Source organism: Cynocephalus volans, chromosome 10 (genome assembly GCF_027409185.1).
Source record: "Cynocephalus volans isolate mCynVol1 chromosome 10, mCynVol1.pri, whole genome shotgun sequence".
In the NCBI taxonomy this organism is placed as follows: domain Eukaryota; kingdom Metazoa; phylum Chordata; class Mammalia; order Dermoptera; family Cynocephalidae; genus Cynocephalus; species Cynocephalus volans.
The window spans coordinates 19,583,752-19,603,392 of record NC_084469.1 but is presented as its reverse complement, the minus strand read 5'-3'; the positions used below and the strand labels follow the sequence as shown (position 1 = coordinate 19,603,392).

General features: G+C 36.2%; 1 protein-coding gene across 2 annotated transcripts in view; it reads right to left on the bottom strand.

The window, feature by feature from the left end:
* The window catches only part of AATF (apoptosis antagonizing transcription factor), a 98,670-nt gene that overhangs the window by 46,409 nt on the left and 32,620 nt on the right, over nt 1-19,641 (bottom strand). For both annotated transcript variants that reach the window (XM_063111796.1, XM_063111797.1), the window contains exons 6-8: nt 18,700-18,898; nt 18,013-18,177; nt 16,596-16,679 (exon numbers count right to left, since the gene is read on the bottom strand). In XM_063111796.1, the coding sequence (XP_062967866.1) occupies nt 16,596-16,679; nt 18,013-18,177; nt 18,700-18,898 (448 nt within the window). The remainder of the gene's footprint in view (nt 1-16,595; nt 16,680-18,012; nt 18,178-18,699; nt 18,899-19,641) is intronic.

The following is a 19,641-nucleotide window of genomic DNA, read 5'->3' as shown; positions in this document are numbered from 1 at the left end:
AAAGACCTCTACCCACTGCCTTCTAATGAAAGTCAAGTAACAAACAGTCTTCTAGATCTTGTGAACAAGGATGAAAAGTATCTAACTTTCGCAAAAGCAAGTACAATATTTACAAGAATAATAACAGAGGGAAGAAGAATGGGAGCAAATCAGGATGTGTGAATAAGGTCCAAGAAGCATCTTAATACTGAAGTTACAATAACCCATCTTTGGTTACTAAAATAAGAGAATGTACAGCTAGAGGCTCCCACTGAAAAAGTCTGCCTAACTCTGCCTCACTGCCCTTGGTCTTTAAGGATTTGATTAGTTTTTCCACTTTTTGATTCAGTGTTGCATTATGCCTCCACTCTGGAGCTAGAACTAAGGCCTGTAATTTGGAAGGGATGATAATAAATTCATTCACTGAATAAAGTAGCACTGTTTTCTCAGCACAAGTCCTAAAATATTTCAAAGGCCATAATATTTCACTAAGCTTGGCCATTTGGGTTAAAATTTATTAATCAAAACAGAAAACTTTCCCATTCAACCCCACACATTCCATTAGGCATGATTAATATAGTGACTCCCAATGTCTAATTATTAACTAGAAGCGTAAGTAAATCACTATCAGTATTAGGCCCTGATGTGTGAAGACAAGAGTAAAAATTAAGCAATTCGAATGCCAAAGAACTTCTTTTTGCCAATTTGCTTTTCTCTTTCTTTTTCCTACAAATATAAAGAATTTTACAAGGACTATGTGACAACATTAAGCCATTCTTTCTAATCCATACCAAAAGTAACAATGTACAGGGGGGTGCCATTGTTTAGATTTTCCAACAGTCCTCATTTCAAACATTCTGTCCCTTTGGTCACCAGACGAATGTCTTGATGTGTATCTTTTTTTTCTTTTTATCTATAATAAAGGTGAGGAGAGGAGTTATATATCCTTTGGGACACCAGCTCAATTACTGACTATTTCTGGATGTTCTTTGGCAATGTTTCTTTTAATGGCACCACACAATATATCATTTGCGTTCAAAGAATAAAGAGGAAGTCATTCTGAACTAGAGAAGAAAGAAACTGAAAGTACTAGCTCATATTCTGTAATTATGTCCTTTAAGGATTAAAAGCCCATCTGAAACAAACGTCTCCCTATCTTTACAGCATTTTCCTTCCAGAATTCAGATGCCAATAATTCTTCAGCCCCACCAGGATCACTAATCCATGGACCCTGCCTCCTTTTCAGCATCCCTCGTCCTCTCCTCATGTGCTCACTTCCCTCCTTACCCTCGTCCTCTCCTCATGTGCTCACTTCCCTCCTTACCCTCGTCCTCTCCTCATATGCTCACTTCCCTCCTTACCCTCGTCCTCTCCTCATATGCTCACTTCCCTCCTTACCCAGGGGAATGCGATTTCACAGTGCATCAGGATAATCACTCCCGGGTATACATCCTCAACTCCCTTATGGCTGTCCCTTTGACATACAGATTCACAATCCCTTGGGGATTAATGTACTTTGGAATTCAGAAATTTTAGGATTTTAGAAAGGTAATACAGTGCATATACCATAAATGCCCAGCAGAGTTTGGGGCAGCTCCCCAAAGTCAAACACAGTATCTCTGCAGCAAAATATATGAATATTCGCATTAAGTAGGAATAAAGAAAGCCTAGAAATAGCTTCATACCTATTCAGATCAGGTGTTGCCACCACAATAGTTTCCCCAAATTTACCAAAACAAACAGAAAACAATGTTTTCAGAACTTTGTTGATTTCGGAATTGCAAATAAGGAATTATATACCTGTACTTCCTTGGCAAAACCCCAAGCCATGTTAAATTTCAGTATCTGCACCCATGCAGATGACCACAGCTAGAGAAAATGATACGACTGCGAGAACTGGTCTCACTCACTTTAAAACCATTACCAAAAAACCTGATGTGGGTCTTTTTTGCTACCTGAGAGTTCTACTACATTTTCTTAGTCCATTCACTCTCCCACTCTCTGAGGTAACTTTTTCATACTTTCTCTTTTCTCAGCCTCCAGCTCCTCCTACATCTTCTCACTCTTCCCTTCTTAATTCATAAAAATAAAATAATATAAAATAAAACAGAGGCACTCAGATGAGAACCTCTTTGCACACACTCTCATTCTTCTCTGCTTGCTACTGTGCTTATGTGCTCTGCCCTCCCTCCTGTCCATCAGGCCAATCCCTCTCTACTTGTGTACTCACCAGCAATTCTCACCTCTTTCCTGCAACATCAATTTTTCCCTCTCTACTGGATCATTTCCATCATACAAAACAGCATACAAAATACATATCTTAAAACAAAATAAAACTCTCTCGAACCTTACAACTGCTGCCCCATTTCTCTATTCCCTTCACAGCAGATCTCCTCAAGAGTTATCTATATTCACTGTCTCCAATTTATCTCCTTCCATTCTCTCTTGAATCCACTCTACCAAAACAGTTCTTATCAAGGTCACCAATGACTTCCACATTACTAAACCCAAGGTCAATTCTTTCTTAGTCCTCATCTTCATCTATCTGCAGCATTGTAGTAGAATACTCCATTAAAAAAAAGGAAAAAAATAAGCTGCATAATTCACATACCATTCAATTCACCAATTTAAAGTGCACAATCCAATGGTTCTGCATATTCAGAGAGCTCTGCAACCACCACCGCATTAATTTTGGAATATAATCATTACTCGCTAAAGAAACCTGTTACCCATTAGCTGCAGCTCTCTATTTTCCCCCCAACACCTACAGCCATAGGCAACCACTAATTAACTTCTTATCTCTATATACATACATATTCTGGACATTTCATATAAATGAAATCATATAATATGTGGCCTTTTGTGGCTGGTTTCTTTCACTTAGCATGCTGATTTCCAGGTTCATCTACATTACAGTATGTATCTGTACTTCATTCCTTTGTATGACCAAATAATATTCAATTACAGATAACATCACATTTTGTTTACCTATTTATCAATTAAGGGACATCTGGATTGTTTCTTTTGTGGTTATAATGAATAATATTGTGAACGCGTACCAGTTTCTGTGTGACATACGCTTTCATTTCTCTCAGGTATATTCCTAGCAGTGGAATTCCTAGCTCATATGGTAGGTAACTGTATGTTTATCATTTTGAGAAACTGCCAAACTATTTCACAAAGGCTGCACCATTTTACATTTCCACCAGCAATATAGGAGGATTCCAAAATCTCCACATCTTTGCCAATACTTGCTATCATCTTTTTTATTACAGCCATTACAGTGGTATATGTTCTAGATACCAGCCCCTTATCAGATCTATGATTTACAAATATTTTCTTGCATTTTGTGGGTTGTCTTTTCACTTTTTTGATGGTACCTTTTGCATCACAAAAGTTTTTAATTTTAATTAAGTTCAATTTATCTATTTATTCTTTTGTTGCTGTGCTTTTGGTATCATATTTAAGAAACCATTTCCTAAACAAGGCTCATGAAGATTTACTCCTATGTTTTCTTCTAAAAGTTTTATAGCTTTAGCTCTTATGTTTCGATGTATGACCCATTATGAGTTAATTTTTGTGTAGATGTGAGGAAAGGCTCCATCTTCATGCTTTTGCATAGGGATATCCAGCTGTCCTGACACTGTTGAAAAGACTGTTCTTTCTCCCACTAAAGTGTCTTGGTATCCCCGTCGAAAATCAATTGACCTTAAATGTAAGAATTTAATTCTGAACTCTCAACTGTATTCAATTAACTTATAAACTTAGCCTTATGCCAGTACAAGAATGGACTCGTGGAAGGGGTGGGTATTTGTTAGATTAAAACCACTGCCTGCAATATGGAGCAGCACAGTGGACAAACTGAACGCTCCTTCCAATGTTAAATGAGTTTGGGTATAATTTAAGAAAAAGAGAAGTAGAGAGAGAAGGGAAGAGAGCTCAGGACCTCCAACATTTAGAAGTTGAGCAGAAGATGAGCTGTCAGCAAAATAGATAAAGATGGAGTGGCCAGTGCCATTTAAGCCAAGAGAAGAATATCTTGATTCTTGTAGCTTGGTAGTAAATTTTGAAATTGGGAAGTGTGAGTCTTCCAACTTTGTTTTTTTTTTTTTCCAAGATTGTTTTGGCTATTCTGGGTCCTTACATTTGCATATGAGTTTTAGGATCAGCTTAACAATGTCTGCAAAAAAAAGACAACTGGGATTTTGATAAGGACTGTGTTGAATCTTTAGACCAATTTTGGGGGTATTGTCATCTTAACAATATTAAGTCTTCTAATTTATGAACGTGGGTTAGCTTTCCATTTATTTAGGTCTTTAATTTCTTTCAGCAATGTTTATAGTTTTCAGTGTACAAGTCTTTTACCTCCTTGATTAAATTTATTCCTAAGTATTTCTTTTGGATGCTATTGTAAATGTAATTGTTTTAATTTCCTGTTCAGATCACTCATTGCTGATTTATAGAAACACAGCTGATTTCTGTGTATTTATTTTGTATCCTGCAACTTTGCTGAATTCGTTTATTTGCTTCTAGTAGTTTTTCGGTGGCTTCTTTGATATTTTCTATATAAAGGATCACGTCATCTGCAAATAAAATATATTTTTACTTTGCCTTTTCCAATTTGAATGTCTACGACTTTTTTTTCTCGCCAAATTGCCCTGGCTAGAACTTCCAGTACAATGGAATAGAAGTGGCAAGAGAGAACCATCCTTCTGTTGTTCCTAATCATAGAACTTTCCATCTTACAACCACTGAGTATAATGTTACTTGTGGGTTTTATGGATGAGGAAGTTCTCTTCTCTCCCTAGTTTGCTGAGTGTTTTTATCATGAAAGTATGGATGCTAAATGTTTTTTCTGCATCTGTTGAGGTGATCATGCGGTTTTTGTCCTTATTCTATTGATATGGTATATTACATTAGTTGGTTTTTGACATTAAAATAACCTTGCATTCCTGGGCTAAATCCCACTTGGTCTTGATGTATAATCCTTTTTCTGTGTTGCTGGATTAAGTTTGCTAGCATTTTGTTGACTTTTATATCAATATTTGTAAAAAATACTGGTTTGTAATTTTCTTTCTTTGTAATGTTTTTGTCTGATTTTGGTATCACAATGATACTGGATTCCCTCTTTCTTGAAACACTTTCTTCACATGAACCTGGAAAATCACTCTTCCTTTATTCTCTCTTACCTCACTGGTTGCTCCTCCTTAATCACCTTTGCTGGTTCCTTCCCATCTCCCCAACCTATTTAGTTTGAATGTCCCAGGACTCAGGCTTCAGCTCTCTTCTCTTCTTTTCTCTACCTTCATTCCCTAGGTGATCTCCTTCAGTCTCATGGTATTAAATACAATCTATATGCTGATGGCTTTCAAATTTGTACCTTCAGCCTAGAACTTCCCATAAACTCTGAAAATATATACGTAACTACCTCTCAACAACTCCACATGAATGTGACAGAGGTATCAGAAACTTATATAATTTGTAATGAAAATAGTTAAAGCCAACACAGGTCCACGGGGGGAAGGCAGGAGAACTTAATATAACCAAAACTGAGTTCCTGATTTCTCCTCCAAACTAGCTTCTCTCACTGTTTTTTCCCAACTCAGTAAACAGCAACTTCAACCTTTCAATTGTGCAAGAATCTTAAAGTCATTCTTGACTACTCTTTTTTCACATCCTACATACAATCCATCAGCAAATTCTTGTCAGCTCAACCTTCAACATAAATCCAGAATCCAACCACTTCTCCCTCCAAAGCCACCCTAGTCCAAGCCACCAGCATATCTTGCCTGTATTATCACTAGAGTCTCTTAACTGGTCTCCTGTTTGCCACCTTGCCCCCTATTCTCTTGTGTCTATTCTCAACAAGCCATTAGAGTGATCCTTTTAAAATATTAGTCCAATCATGTTACTCCCTTGTTCAAAACTCTTTAGTGGTTTCCATCTCAGTCACATCAAAATCTTACAGTAGCCTACATGGTCCTACATGACCTGGCATCCCATTACGTCTGATATCGTCTCCTATCATTCTCTTTCTTGCCTGCTCCACCCCAGTGACACTGGTCTCCTTGATGTTCCTAGAACATACTAGCCTCTGCTGTGCCTCAGAGCCTTTGTACTTGCCATCCTCTTTGTCCCCAACAGTCTTCCCCCAGATACCTGCATCTTATCCCCTGAACATCCTATATAAAAACAGTAACCATCACTTCCCTATCCTAGCACTTGCTTTCACTGTATCTAGTTTTATCATTCTCTACTGCACTTGTCCTAATATAGTTCCCTGTTTTCATCTATCTGTAAGCTATAATAAATGCTCATGAGGGCAGGAACTTTCTTTTCTTCCACCCCTAAAAGGATCAACAGAACTTTCTGTGATGATGAAAACTGTTATATATTTGCATCATCTAATATAATAGCCACTAGAACAAGTGGCTACTTAGCACTCGAAATATGGGTAGTGTGACTGAGAAGATGAATTTTTAACTTTAGCCTGTTTTAATTAATCAAAATTTAAATTTAAATAGCTGCACGTGGCTATTGGTTACTACACTGGATAGCACAGCCTAGAACAGTAGTTACTCAATAAATATATAGCAGATGCTCAAATATTTCTTGAATAAATAAATGGAATAAAAAAATCTGAAGGCCTTTCTTCCCTTCTATTTTTTATTAGAAAATTTCAAACATCCACAAAAGTAGGCAGTAGCAAAATGAACCCCCTAGTACCCAGCATCAACCTGAAGGTTTTTCTAACTTGAAATAAGTTTCAGTGGATACCAGCATCTCAATCTGACATTCCACAATGACTACATTCTTGGGAAATAGGGAATTTATATTATCCAAAGTTTATATCAAACAGCATCTATCAAGGTCTTTTATAAGTTATGGAGAAATTACTTTAGGAATTAGATCAGGTGTATGTTGAAGAATAAACCAGTATGCTAATAAATGCTTCAGGCATATTTGTGATAAGACAACACTAGAGAACTACATGTATGTTTTTATTTCAAGGACCTGATCTCTCTCTTTCACTGTTTCTTTTCTCCACTTAAATTTTAGTAAAGTCACACTCTTAAAGAGGAGCTATGTGACTACACAAAATTAAAGAGACCCTTACTCTTGTTAGACAACATATATCCCACGGACAGGGATTTTTGTCTTATTAGCCTTTATAAGTTTAGTATCTGGCATAATAAATGTTAACTAAGTGAATCCCAGAATTGCATAAAAGTAATCCGTGTGAAGTATCACTACAAATAAATAGATGCACTAGATCTCCAATTTCCTAAACAAATACAGATCTGAAAATGAAATTCTCAAATGGATTTTCAAACTGGTGTAATCAAAAGGCAGCATGATGTACTAGAAAGAAAATCAAACTAGGAGCAAGACGACTTGGGTTTCAATGTCCTAACTCACTAAGTGGGGTAACCTTATTCCAGTTATGTACCTCCTCTAGGCTCCAGTTTCCTCACTTGTAAAAAGACAGTTTGGACTTGATGATCTCCAAAGATGCTATCCAACTTTTTAACAATTATGTTATACATTTTCTAGATCTACAATGTATATACATTTTTGAAGATTCTGATTTGCTAAATCACTTCCCCTATAAGCTGTTTTAAATGAGCAATAGATTAAATACAATTTAATATCAAGATATTGTGTCTACTTTAATGAAGAGGTGTGTTCTCCATTTCTTGAGGAGTGCTAAATTCTTCACTTGGGGCTATCAAAGTACTCCTAGAATCCTGTGTTTAATATACACTCAAACAGCTGACACTGTGCTTATTAGTACAAAAAAGGCAATTCTGGCCACATGTTTGCCTAGTAAACTCTCAGGGTACCACTTGTGTTTGAAAAAGTTTCAACAGTTCTAAGCCAAGTCTTATCTCTTTCCTAACCGGTCCCATTAGAATGTACTGTTTTAGGTTTTTTTCTGAGGTTTTTACCTTTGTTTAAATGAAGTAGTAGTACAAAAGTCACACCCTGATGTTTTTAAAGGAAGGAAACCAAAAGAAATGAGGGCCAGTCATGTGTACCTCTTCTTAATGTGGCTGTTTGATGAAATTTCTGGACCTTGTATTTAAAATGTGGTTTTTGGCCTCCTGTTCTGTGCAGCCTCCACAACAGTAAGCCAAAGTTAGCAATCAAACGCCAACATTGATGCCATATTTGGGTCTAAACACTGATAGATGGCAGCACTATTCTTTAAGAGGAAGCATAGAAACTACCATTTATCTCAAAACTCTTACATATGGTGTACAAAATAATCTTGTAATTATTAAAACTGGAGTTTAGACAAGGGTAGCAGCCCCCTCCTCCCAGAAGCAGGCAAGAAGCAGAGCATGCCCAGGGTCCTAAGCAAGAGCTGAGGAGAGCAGCTCCCTCCATCTGGAAGCAGGCAAGAAGCAGAGCACACCTGAGGTCCTAGGCAGGAGCCGAAGGCAGCAGCCCCCTCCAGAAGCAGGCAAGGAGCACACCGAAAACACCACTTCCTCCCGGGTGGCCCACCACAACCACCGCCACAGCCATGGCTACCACAAAAGTGGCTCAACTGCACAGTAGTAGCCACAGTTACTGTGCAGGTGGCCCACCAGACACTCGACAGAACTGACACAAGGAGAGTTACCAGCAGAGACCGGAAAAAGAAGAGGATATCTGTTTTCTCAAAGCCCACTCCAGAGTAATAGAAGAAGCAACTGCTCTACCAGATAACCAGACATCAGTGTAGAGACACTAGAAATACAAAACCCAAGAAAATATGACACCACCAAAAGAATACAGTAATTCTCAAATACCAGACCCTACAGAGCAGAAACCCTTGAAATGACTGAAAAGGAATTCTGAGCAACAATCTTAAGGAAACTCACTGAGATACAAGAAGACTAAATTAGACAACATAATGAAACAAGAAAAAAAAAAGAATTCAGGATATGAAGGAGCAAATTTACAAAGAGAGTAATACCTTTAAAAAGAATGTAGCAGAACTGATAGAACTGAAAGATTCACTCAGCAAAATAAAAAACCCACCTGTTAGCTTAAGCAGCAGGCTAAAACAAGCAGAAGAAGAATTTCTAATCTTGAAGATAATTGCCTTTCTGAAATAACACAGGTGGGCAAAAAAAAAGGAGAAAAGTATTTGTAAAAATGAAGAAAATCCTAAGACAGCTAGCAGACAACCTTAAGCACACAAACATTCAAATCATGGGTGTTCCATAAGGGAAGGAGAAAGGAAAAGGCATGGAAAACCTATTCAAAAAAATAATAATGTAAAACTTTCCAGGTCCAGAGAGAGTCATGGACCTTCAGATCCAAGAGGCTTAAAGATCCTCAAACAGATTCAACCCAAAAACATCCAGCCAACAATACTATACCCAGCAAGGCTATCCTCCAGAAATGAGGGAAAAATACTGTACTTTCCAGAAAAACAAAAGCTGCGGGAGTTCACCATGACACAACCAGCCCTACAAGAAATCCTCAAGGAAGTCCTGTATCTGGAATCCAAAAAACAATAATCACTACCACAAACATACAAGAAAGAACAAAACCAACTGTTAGAACAAAAATGCAAATTAGAAAGAGAAATTAAATCTTACCACCACAAAACCATAATGACAGTGTCATAATGCCCCTGCTTTGTTTCTGATTTTAGTAATTTCAGTCTTGTCTCCTTTTTTCTTGGTCATTCTAGATAAAAGTTTGCAAATTTTGCTGATCTTTTTAAAGAATCAACTTTTGATTTGTTGATTCTCTGTGTTGTTTTTTAATTCCCTAAAACCTTTGTAATTTCCTACTTATATTTGCTTTTGGTTTAGTTTGCTCTTCCTTTTCTATTTTCTTAAGGTAGAAGTTTAAATTACTGATTTGAGATTTTTCTTATTTTTAATATAAGTGTTTACAAGTATAAATTTTCCTCTAAGCACTGCATGAGCCCTGCATCCTATAAAATTTGACACGTGGCACTTTGACTTTTATCTCAAAGTACTCTCTAATTTTGCTGTGATTTTTCTTTTTACCCATGTTTATGTAGGAGAGTGTTGTTTAATTTCCATACATTTGTGAATTTTCCTTCTGTTACTGTGGTCAGAGAATATATTTTCTATGATATAAGTCTTTTTCAATGTATTAAGACTTGTTTTGTGGCCAAAAAAAAAAAGGCAATTAAAGAAAACTGAAAACCAAAAAAAACCCCCCTACCGTTTAACTGGACATTGGTATTTTGTTTGGGTTTTGGTTTTTTTAACACCATTAACTATGCCCCAAGAAAACCTAACTGATTAATTCCCTGCTATAACTACAACCATAAGTTCAATTTAAAAATTTATGTCCATATTATCCAAAGCAATCTACACATTGAATGCAATCCTTATCAAAATTCCACAGACGTTCTTCACAGAAATAGAAAAGACTGATATTAAAATTTGTACAGAACCACAAAAGATCCCATATAGCTAAAGCAATCTTGAATAAAAAGAACAAAGTTGGAGGCACCACACTTCCTGACTTCAAAATATACTATAAAGCTACAGTAACCAAAATAGCATGGTACTGGTGTAAAAACAGACAAATAGACCAACGGAACAGAATAAAGAGCCCAGAAACAAACCACACATTTATGGCCACCTGGTTTTTCTTTCTTTTTTTTTTTTAAATTTTTTATTAGCATGGACCAATTGATTTTCCAACAAAGGTGCCAAGAATATATAATAGGGAAAGGGCAGCCTCTTCAATAAATGGTGCTGGGAAAACTGGATATCCACATGCAGAATATTGAAACTAGACCCCTATCTCTCACCATACACAAAAATTAACTCAAAATGGATTAAAGACCTAAATTTAAGACCAGAAACTATGAAACTACTAGAAGAAAACAGAGGGGAAACGCTACATGAAGTGAGAGTGAGAGTGGGCAGCACTTTTTGAATGAGACCATAAAAAGGCACAGGCAACTAAAATAAAAATACACAAATGGGTCTACATCAAACTAAAATGCTTCTGCACAGCAAGGGACACCACCAACAAAGTGAAGAGACCACTTACAGGATGGGAGAAGTGTTTGGAAACTACACATAAGACAAGGAGCTAATAATATTCAGAACATATAAGGAAGTCAACTCAACAGCAAAAAAAGCAAACCACCCAATTAAAAAATGGGCAAATCTGATAACACCAAAGTTCAGGGTTCCATCCCTGTATTGGCCAGCTGACTCCCACCCTCCAAAAAAAATGGGCAAAGGACCTGAATGGACATTTCTCAAAAGAAGACATATAAATGGCCAACAGGCACATGAAAAAAATGTTCAACATCACTAATATCAGGGAAATGCAAATTAAAACCACAATGAGATATCATTTCACCCTAGTTAAAATGGCTATTATCAACAAGACAGAAAATTACAAATGCTGGTGAGGATGCAGAGAAAAGGGAACCCTCCTACATCATTGGTGGGAATGTAACTGGTACAGCCATTGTGGAAAACAGTTCAGAGGTTCCTCAGAGAACTAAAAATAGATCTACCTTATCATCCAGCTGTGCCACTACTGGGTATATACCCAACGGAAATGAAATCAATATATCAAAAAGACACCCGCATGTTCATCACAACGCTATTCACAATAGCCAAGAGATAGAATCAACCTAAATGCCCATCAACTGATGAATGGATAAAAATACTATGGTATATATACAAATGGAATACTATTCAGCTATAAAAAGAAATGATATCCTATAATTTACAGTAACATAGATGGAACTGGAAACCATCCTGTTAAGTGAAGTAAGTCAGACACAGAAAGACAAATACTGCATGGTCTCACTCACATGTGGAATCTAAAAAAAAAGGGGGGGGGGTGTTCTCACAGAAGTCGAGTAGAATAACGGTTACCAGAGGCTGGGAGGGGAAGGGAAGAAGGGAGAGGAGACGGAGGGGACTAACAGGTATAAAACTGTGCTGTCTACCCTAAGTAATGCATTGTGCAGTACATGCATGTATTGAAACAACACACCGTACTCCTCAAAAACAAATATAAATAAAATTGTAAAATCACCATTAAGGTTTATGTGTAATAAGTTTCACCAAACTTTAAGAAACACTACGCTAATCTCAAATAACAGCAATATTTTAAAGTAAAACTAAAAATGAAATACTGCTCTGATCAGAAGTATCTATTTTCCAACAACTCATTAACAGGAGCAGGTTCATATCAAACTTTAAAACATGTTATTAACCATTAACTGAACCACTGGAAAGATACATACTAGCAATAAGAGTATTGTACTGCCATTAACCATAAGGATGGCTTGAGACATCTCTTATTCATACTAAAACCTAAATGCATGCAATTAAAGCCACCACATCAACTGTCCATATAAATCACTCACCAATTTAATTAAAGTAAACCACCCTGTCAGAAAGCTTACTCTTCTCTATTTCTCAACATTATCAACTTTTAATAGTTCATTGAATTAGTAATTACTTGTTTGTGGCATTATCAAATGTCTTGGATACAAAAGTCCAGCATGTAGCAAGGTCAGTTATAGACATGTCCTGATGGCAAATGAAAGGAGAAATTTAACCCATCAAAGTGGCCATCAAAACAGCAAAACCTATTATGCCTTTCTCTAGACAGTCCTGGCTAGATTCAAAGTGACAGGACAAACTAGATCAAAACTAAACAGATAAAAGCAACTTACAAAATCCTAATGAACCCTTAGAAATCCAGGTATTGATCTGTCAACATCTAAGCTCAATTAGTCCTTTCAGAACAAAATACTTCATGAGGTGACAAGAAACTAGTTTGCGATCTAGGATATGAAAAGAATAAACCCAGTCACTTTACATAGCTTATTGCTAAGTGCAGTCATATCACAATATGGGGATCTTGTGAGGATTAAATAAAGATGTTTGTCAAGCATGCATCTACTTAGTCCAGGAGCTGGCACGCAACTAGTGTTCAGCAAATGTTGGTCTTTCCACCCCTCTTTAAGAACTCAGGCTTATCAGGTCAAAGATCATCTGATAGCTTAAAAAAGCGAAACAAAAGAAAAACCTCAAGTGGTGACACAGACAACACACCTTAAAAGAAATTAATGTTATACGGTAGCAGATAGGAAGGTGAAAATGAAAAATAGATACTGATAACATTTCTGAATGGCTCATACTTCATGGTCATTTACAACCTTGCTGTTTTATGAAATTGTTTTTAGGGATGAGATTTGGTAAGAAATAGGCCAAATACAAACAATTCCATTTGGAAGTAAAACCTTACCATGCTTTCCTGTAGCAGGTGAACAGTTCCTCTGGTAAAACTTTCACCATTGGCTATGCTTCAAGCTTTCAGCAATTCCTGTTTCTAAACAAACCAGTAACAAAACTATAAAGCTAATTTTTTCATTAGAATTGTTAAATAACAGAAGTTCAATAAATCATTTGCCTTCTAAGAAAAAAAAATTACTTTCTAACCCACATAATATTTCTTCTAGTTCTAATAAAATGAAGCTTATTTATTTACAAACTGAAAACTGTAATACTATAGTAAAATCTTTTTGTATCTTAAAAATGAAATATTTAAGATATAAAGGTATGGAAAGAACAAGACTTGGTCTCAGAAGTCTTGAGATCAAGTATTCATGTTTCCATTTACTATATGACTTTCAGCAAGTTACCTAATTTCTTAGAGACTCAGTTACTTGTAAGGCTTTTTTCAGCTCTAAAAATGATAAGATTATATATGATGTCTGATACTGTCTTCAGTGCCCCCCCATACATATATATGTATGCATGCATGTATATATATACATACACACACACACACATATATACATGTACCTTTATTAAATAATACATATTTTTAAAGTAGAAACTTAAGGCCCATTAAGAAACAAAGAGAATGGGGGGGTGGGGGGGGCTTGGCTCCACACATCATTCTCAGTAGTTAGGGCATTTACACAGCTCCTCATAACACCTGAATTAACCAAGTAAGCCTTTAAACCCTTACAATGAAACATTAAAATTCAATGTGGCTATAATCTCTTCCTTACAAAACATGGACCCAAAGAGTCTGGCTTTAAGTATGGTTTTAAAAAAAAAAGAAAAGTGAAATGTATTATATTCACCACCCAGCTCTTCCATATGATCACATTAAAAAAACACACAAATGAAAACTCACAGGCCCCTTGTAATACATTGTACCGCTTCTGAATGCAACACTTAGCTCAGGCTTACTACTCTGACAAATAAAGGAAAGCACTTTATGAAGACTATTTAATTGGGAGGTGACAGAAAACATACAGCCATTTTCTTTAGCCTTATCATTGAATTGGCTTCAGCTCCAATCTCTGGCAAATCCCACTCAACAGAAGAAATTAACCAGGTCAGCAGAACAGGTGCTATGTGGTGTCTGTCAAGGGCCTGGCATCACCACAATTACTCGCACACAATGAAGCAGTAATCTTACAGATCATCTCTCCCAAGAAGCATATTGGGGAGGGAGAGGAAAACTGAAGGGAGGTGGAGGGAGTGGGAAGAAGAGAAATAGGAAGCAAAGAGAAAAGGCAAGAAAAGAAAATGAATGTGCAGCTGCCTTGCAGCTCAGCAGATGTCGGGATGTGATGTACGAGGCTAGGATAAGCTGTCGTAGCCTGCTGCCAAAGAGTGGTAAGTCATTAAGGCCCGCACAGTTCTAAGCACCATATTTAGAATCTGCGGGGTTTCAAGACTTGCACCCATTCCTTGCTGTGCTGCCAGATGTTGGCAACTGGTCCACTTCCTACTGATTGTGCATGGATGGCAGCAGTTGGTACAGCAGCAAAGCAATCTGGAATGCTTCCGGAGATGCTGTACATTAACAAGTGTCACCCATCATTCACCTTTACAGAAGGCTGAAACAACTCCAATTTGCTGCCACTTCCCTCTTGGGAAACAGCCAAGATAAAGTTGCGCCTGGCAGCCCCATTTGTTTCACTCAGGTGTTTCTGCTGCCTTGCTGACCTCTATTAGTTTAAGTTTTAATTTAGATTAACCCCAGCACCCCAATTAACCAGCAAGGGGAAAAGCTAAGATGTGACTAGTCATAACTCTGAAATCAGAATTTATCGAAGTTAAAATTATTAATTGGGATGAAGGTCCAATCAAGTAATGCTACTTCTTTTTAAACAGACCTCCAGACTTTAAAAAAAAAATCTTTCAGACTAAGGATTGCCATTAAAAGCAACTTCTCCCCAATAATTTCAGTTTGTTTTTATTAAGCCTATTTAATTTATGATGCACCTTCCATTGAACAATATACACTTCAATTAATGAGAGAACTGGAACATTTTTGACTGTCTCCTATGATCTCACACAACTATACAGCATTAATATCCCATATCAGGTACTTCCTTAGACACTCCAGAACAAAACAGAGTTCCCTACTCCTGTGACAAATGCATCTAAGAGAAGAAAAGGAAAAAAGAATCAGGACCTCTGACTGGGAACAGCTGAGGCCACACCAATCCTCTTTCCTATACCCTCTCACCATTAGTTTTAAGATTCACTTATGGCAATAATTTTATCCAATATTACAGAATGAATAAAAAGATTAATAGAAAGTCTCTTTCTCTTTTTAGGGTAAAACCAGATGTGTCCCTAATACAGAATTACATGTAATTTTCCTAAGTAGTTCCTGTCTTCATATTCATATACGTAGTACAGCCATCATTGGCTAAACCTTCAACATGCAGTTGCAAATTCTTTGGCAAATAAAAATTCAGCAGAGAAAAAAATTATCCCGATAAACAATGACTCAAAAAAACCCCTGGTATATCACTGCTGAACAGCATCCTTAATTCTCCACTGAGCTAGAAAGGGTACAGCCTAAAGCACATTTCATTAAAAAGTATAACTTATCAAGAGACTCAGGAATACAGGAAGTTATTTTAGTTCTTTAGAACAGTCCAAATGTTTAGTCTACCCTAACAGTCGCCATCATCATTAAAAAGAGCAGCATGCCAACAGATGTCAGGGTAAGAACTGGGGGGACATTTCTGAAAACATATTGAGAACTGCACCATATTTCAACTTCTACCAGTTCTTCCTATCTTCAAAGCACTAATCAACAGTAGCAGACATTCTCAATATGTACTTAACTGATTTGAACAGGCACAAAAACACATTAAAAACAGGAGACTGAATACATAATAGAACCAGAAGTGCAATTCAAGAACTCTAGCATCCCAGCCCTTCAGTTCCATACCCCATTCTAATAGTAATGGGACAAGAAACCATATAATTAACAAAAAGTCCTCCATTAACATGATCAAAAACGGTTGAGAAAGAATAAACCACCTAACTCAAAAAGCTGAAACTATTTGACAGATAGTTTACACTCAAGCAACAACTAACAAAGTAACTGTAGCTGTTTTCATTTCAAAAGGAAAACATAAAACAAAAAAACCCAACAAATCCAGAACAACACAGTAAGTCAATTAGTAAGTCAATTTTGAAGACAGGAGTTCTAACTCCCTGTCTAACTCTATTCTTGTAAAATAAGCTACCTTTTGTTCAGAGAATTCTGTCATCTGTTTTAAAATGCTAAATCCTGATTTATAGCAATAGAAAAGAATGTAAAAATCCCACCTGGTGATAAAAGTCATCATCATCAAAGATTTCTTCATCCAAGTCCTTAAGGTGAGCATTGGCAGGTACTTGAGGAAGAATCTCCTATATAAATGAGAAGTAAGGAGAGTGAAGTAAGGTTGCCAAAGTAATGTAGCTACTATAAATAATGTGTAACAGTCAAAGCACTGTTTTCCTTAAGATACAAAGAGCTCTTAAAATTAAAGAACAAAACAGTCCAACAGAAAAACAGGCAAAAACATTCACAGGATGTTGACAAAAAAAGAACCACAAATAATCATATGAAAATATGTTTACTCTCACTCTAATTAAATATGAGCAAATGAAAGTGAGAAGCTACCATTTTTCACCTCTAAGACTGGCAACACTTAGTACTAGAGGACACAGCTTGAGGAACAGGAAATTAATTTTGCAGCCTTTTTGGAGGCAATTTGGCAACATCTATCAGGATTTCATGTATTTTCTTTAACATTTCCCCTTTAAGAAATTTATCCATATGTTCACATAAATACACCAATATAAATGTTCATAAATATTTCCTGTAGCACTGTTTCTAAAACTGGAGACAATATAAATATCCATTGTTTGAAAAAATTATAGTACACATTCATACAATGGAATTCTATGCAGCTGTTATGAAAAATTAGGTAGATCTCAATATAAAGATAGAGAAAAGTGTCTAGGATACATTAAATTTAAAAAGTTGTTAAGATTTTATATTTTACACATAGTTGTAATGTTTTATATATTTATACACACATATATATGTCCATCCCATTTAGCAAAAAAAAGGACAAACTTATTTTTATATATATGTATATGTTATACGTACATATATAAAAATGCAGAGAAAGTTATATAAATATGAAATAAATGAAAGCTTGTTACAACTGTTAACACTGGTTAAATCTGAGGAGTGGAATTTTCAGAATAGGAGAAATTTTACTTTTCATTTTAAATTCTTATGAACTTCAAAAAAGTATTAAGTATATATTTCCTCTATAATTAAAAAGTAAAAATGTTTCCTTTAAACAAAAGAATATGACTATACCACTTTTGGATCCTCTCCTAGAGTACCTAAATGGCAAACAGTAAAGCCTTAAAGTACACACTTGCTTCAATACTGACATTTCTATAGAAGTAGCTATAAAACTGAATTTTAAAAATTGGATTATGAATGCTTCCATTACTAAACTCCTGTATCAAACTCAAAATTAAGAAATGACATACAAAAGTTCATCAAAGCCCTATTTTTTAAAACTTTCTCTTCCCACATACTCTCAGTTTCTCAACAATCCAGTAAAGTTGTGTTTTCCTTTCTTTCACTAACTTCTTAGACCAAGAGGTATACAAGTTTTTCAGTCAATTAACCTCATAGAAACCGTTCTCCATAATCACCCTCCATCAGAGTTCTTACCGGTTCTCCTGGCAAACTCTCAGGGACAGGCTGAGCTGCCGGTTCAGGTTTGCCAAGAACTCGGTAGACAGAGCGTTTGGTCTGTGTCCTTCGAAGTAATCTTTCTTTGTCCACCAGAATATGATCGATCTGAGTCAAGACTGAGCGTTCAAAGGCACCAAAACCCTGCAACAACATTAACCAGTGTCAGATAACGCAGAAAGTCAGTGATGAAAGCAGCTACATTGGTTTCTCTATCCTTCTGTGTCAGCAGAGAAATAGAGAAAGGAGGGAGGGACTTTCTGTTAAGGACTGAGTTTGTGAGTGGCTGTAATTGATCTCAGGAAAAAAAAAAATTAGTCTAAGCAGGTCATATTACTTTCCTATGTCCAGAGATTAACTTCTGCTCCTTTAATACTAATTGTTTTAAAATCTGTTTTTCTTTAAAGTATTTGCATTTCCAGCACTTGAACAGTTAAAAGCCCTTAATTTCAAGAATAAAATATTCTTTCTAATAAAGTTAAAATCTCAAGCAAATGGTATAAATCCCAGTGGTAGGAGTTCTGTAAATTTTGCTACAGAAACAACCGATTCCTATTACATTGTAACAACATCCATATAAATGAGCTGAAGTTCCAATTTCTTAAATCTGCTTCGGATCACCACAACCTACATCACACATGCATGCACGTGCACACACACACTTGCCTTCCCCAGTTTTCCAGAAGCCAGCTTGGTTTTATCATGCCACTTCTGAAGTGTGCGGTTTCGGAAGACTGTAAAATCAGCAAAGCGCTTTGCCATGAAACTGGAATAGCCATCCATCTCTAGCTTCCTCTTTGGTGGGGCCCTTCTCTGCTTCTTTTTCTCTTCTTCTAGCTCATCATCTTCACTAGAAATCTCTTCACTAGAAAACCAATAAGAACACTAAGTCCAATGTAAATAAACATCATTTAAACTGAAAACTAGACTTGAAAAAGTTCAAAAAGAATTTTTAAAAATTTTTTTAACTGGAAAGAAAAATGCTAGGCTCACATATAGAGTAATTTAGGCCTTACCTGTGCTGTCTACATTTTAAATAACACCAAAGATATGAGGATAGTTTTTTTTTGTTTGAAAAGAATGTTTACAAGGTCGATCAAAAACTCATGCAACTTTTCAAATATAAAAAGAACTAGTGTCAAAATATTTTTTAAAAGTAAGCAAACCATAAAAATAAATGAGGTTGTAAAAGTATTATTAGAAACATGTATGAACCTAGCCTGTACTATTACAGGAGAGTCTTTAAAAATTAAACACATAATTATATTTCTATGACCTTAATCCCCATATCAATAAGGTAAACATGCCTCTCTGTAATCAATTGTTCAGGAAAGATGAATAATATTAGTTGAACCAAATGAAGAGAAGCTGAATGTGAAGACAACTCAAAGACGTAGCAACAAAACCTGTACTAAACTGCAATATATGCCACTACCATGAGAATGCAATACAACCTCCAACTTCACAGCCAACTGCACTCACTGGATTATAACCCCAACACATAGCAGGTACTCAATAAATGAGCTTCCTTTTTGTCCTTCTAACTAGTTCAGCAGAAAAGAATGAAGCAAAGGATAACTCCAAAAGAGGAAAAAACAAGCAGATACC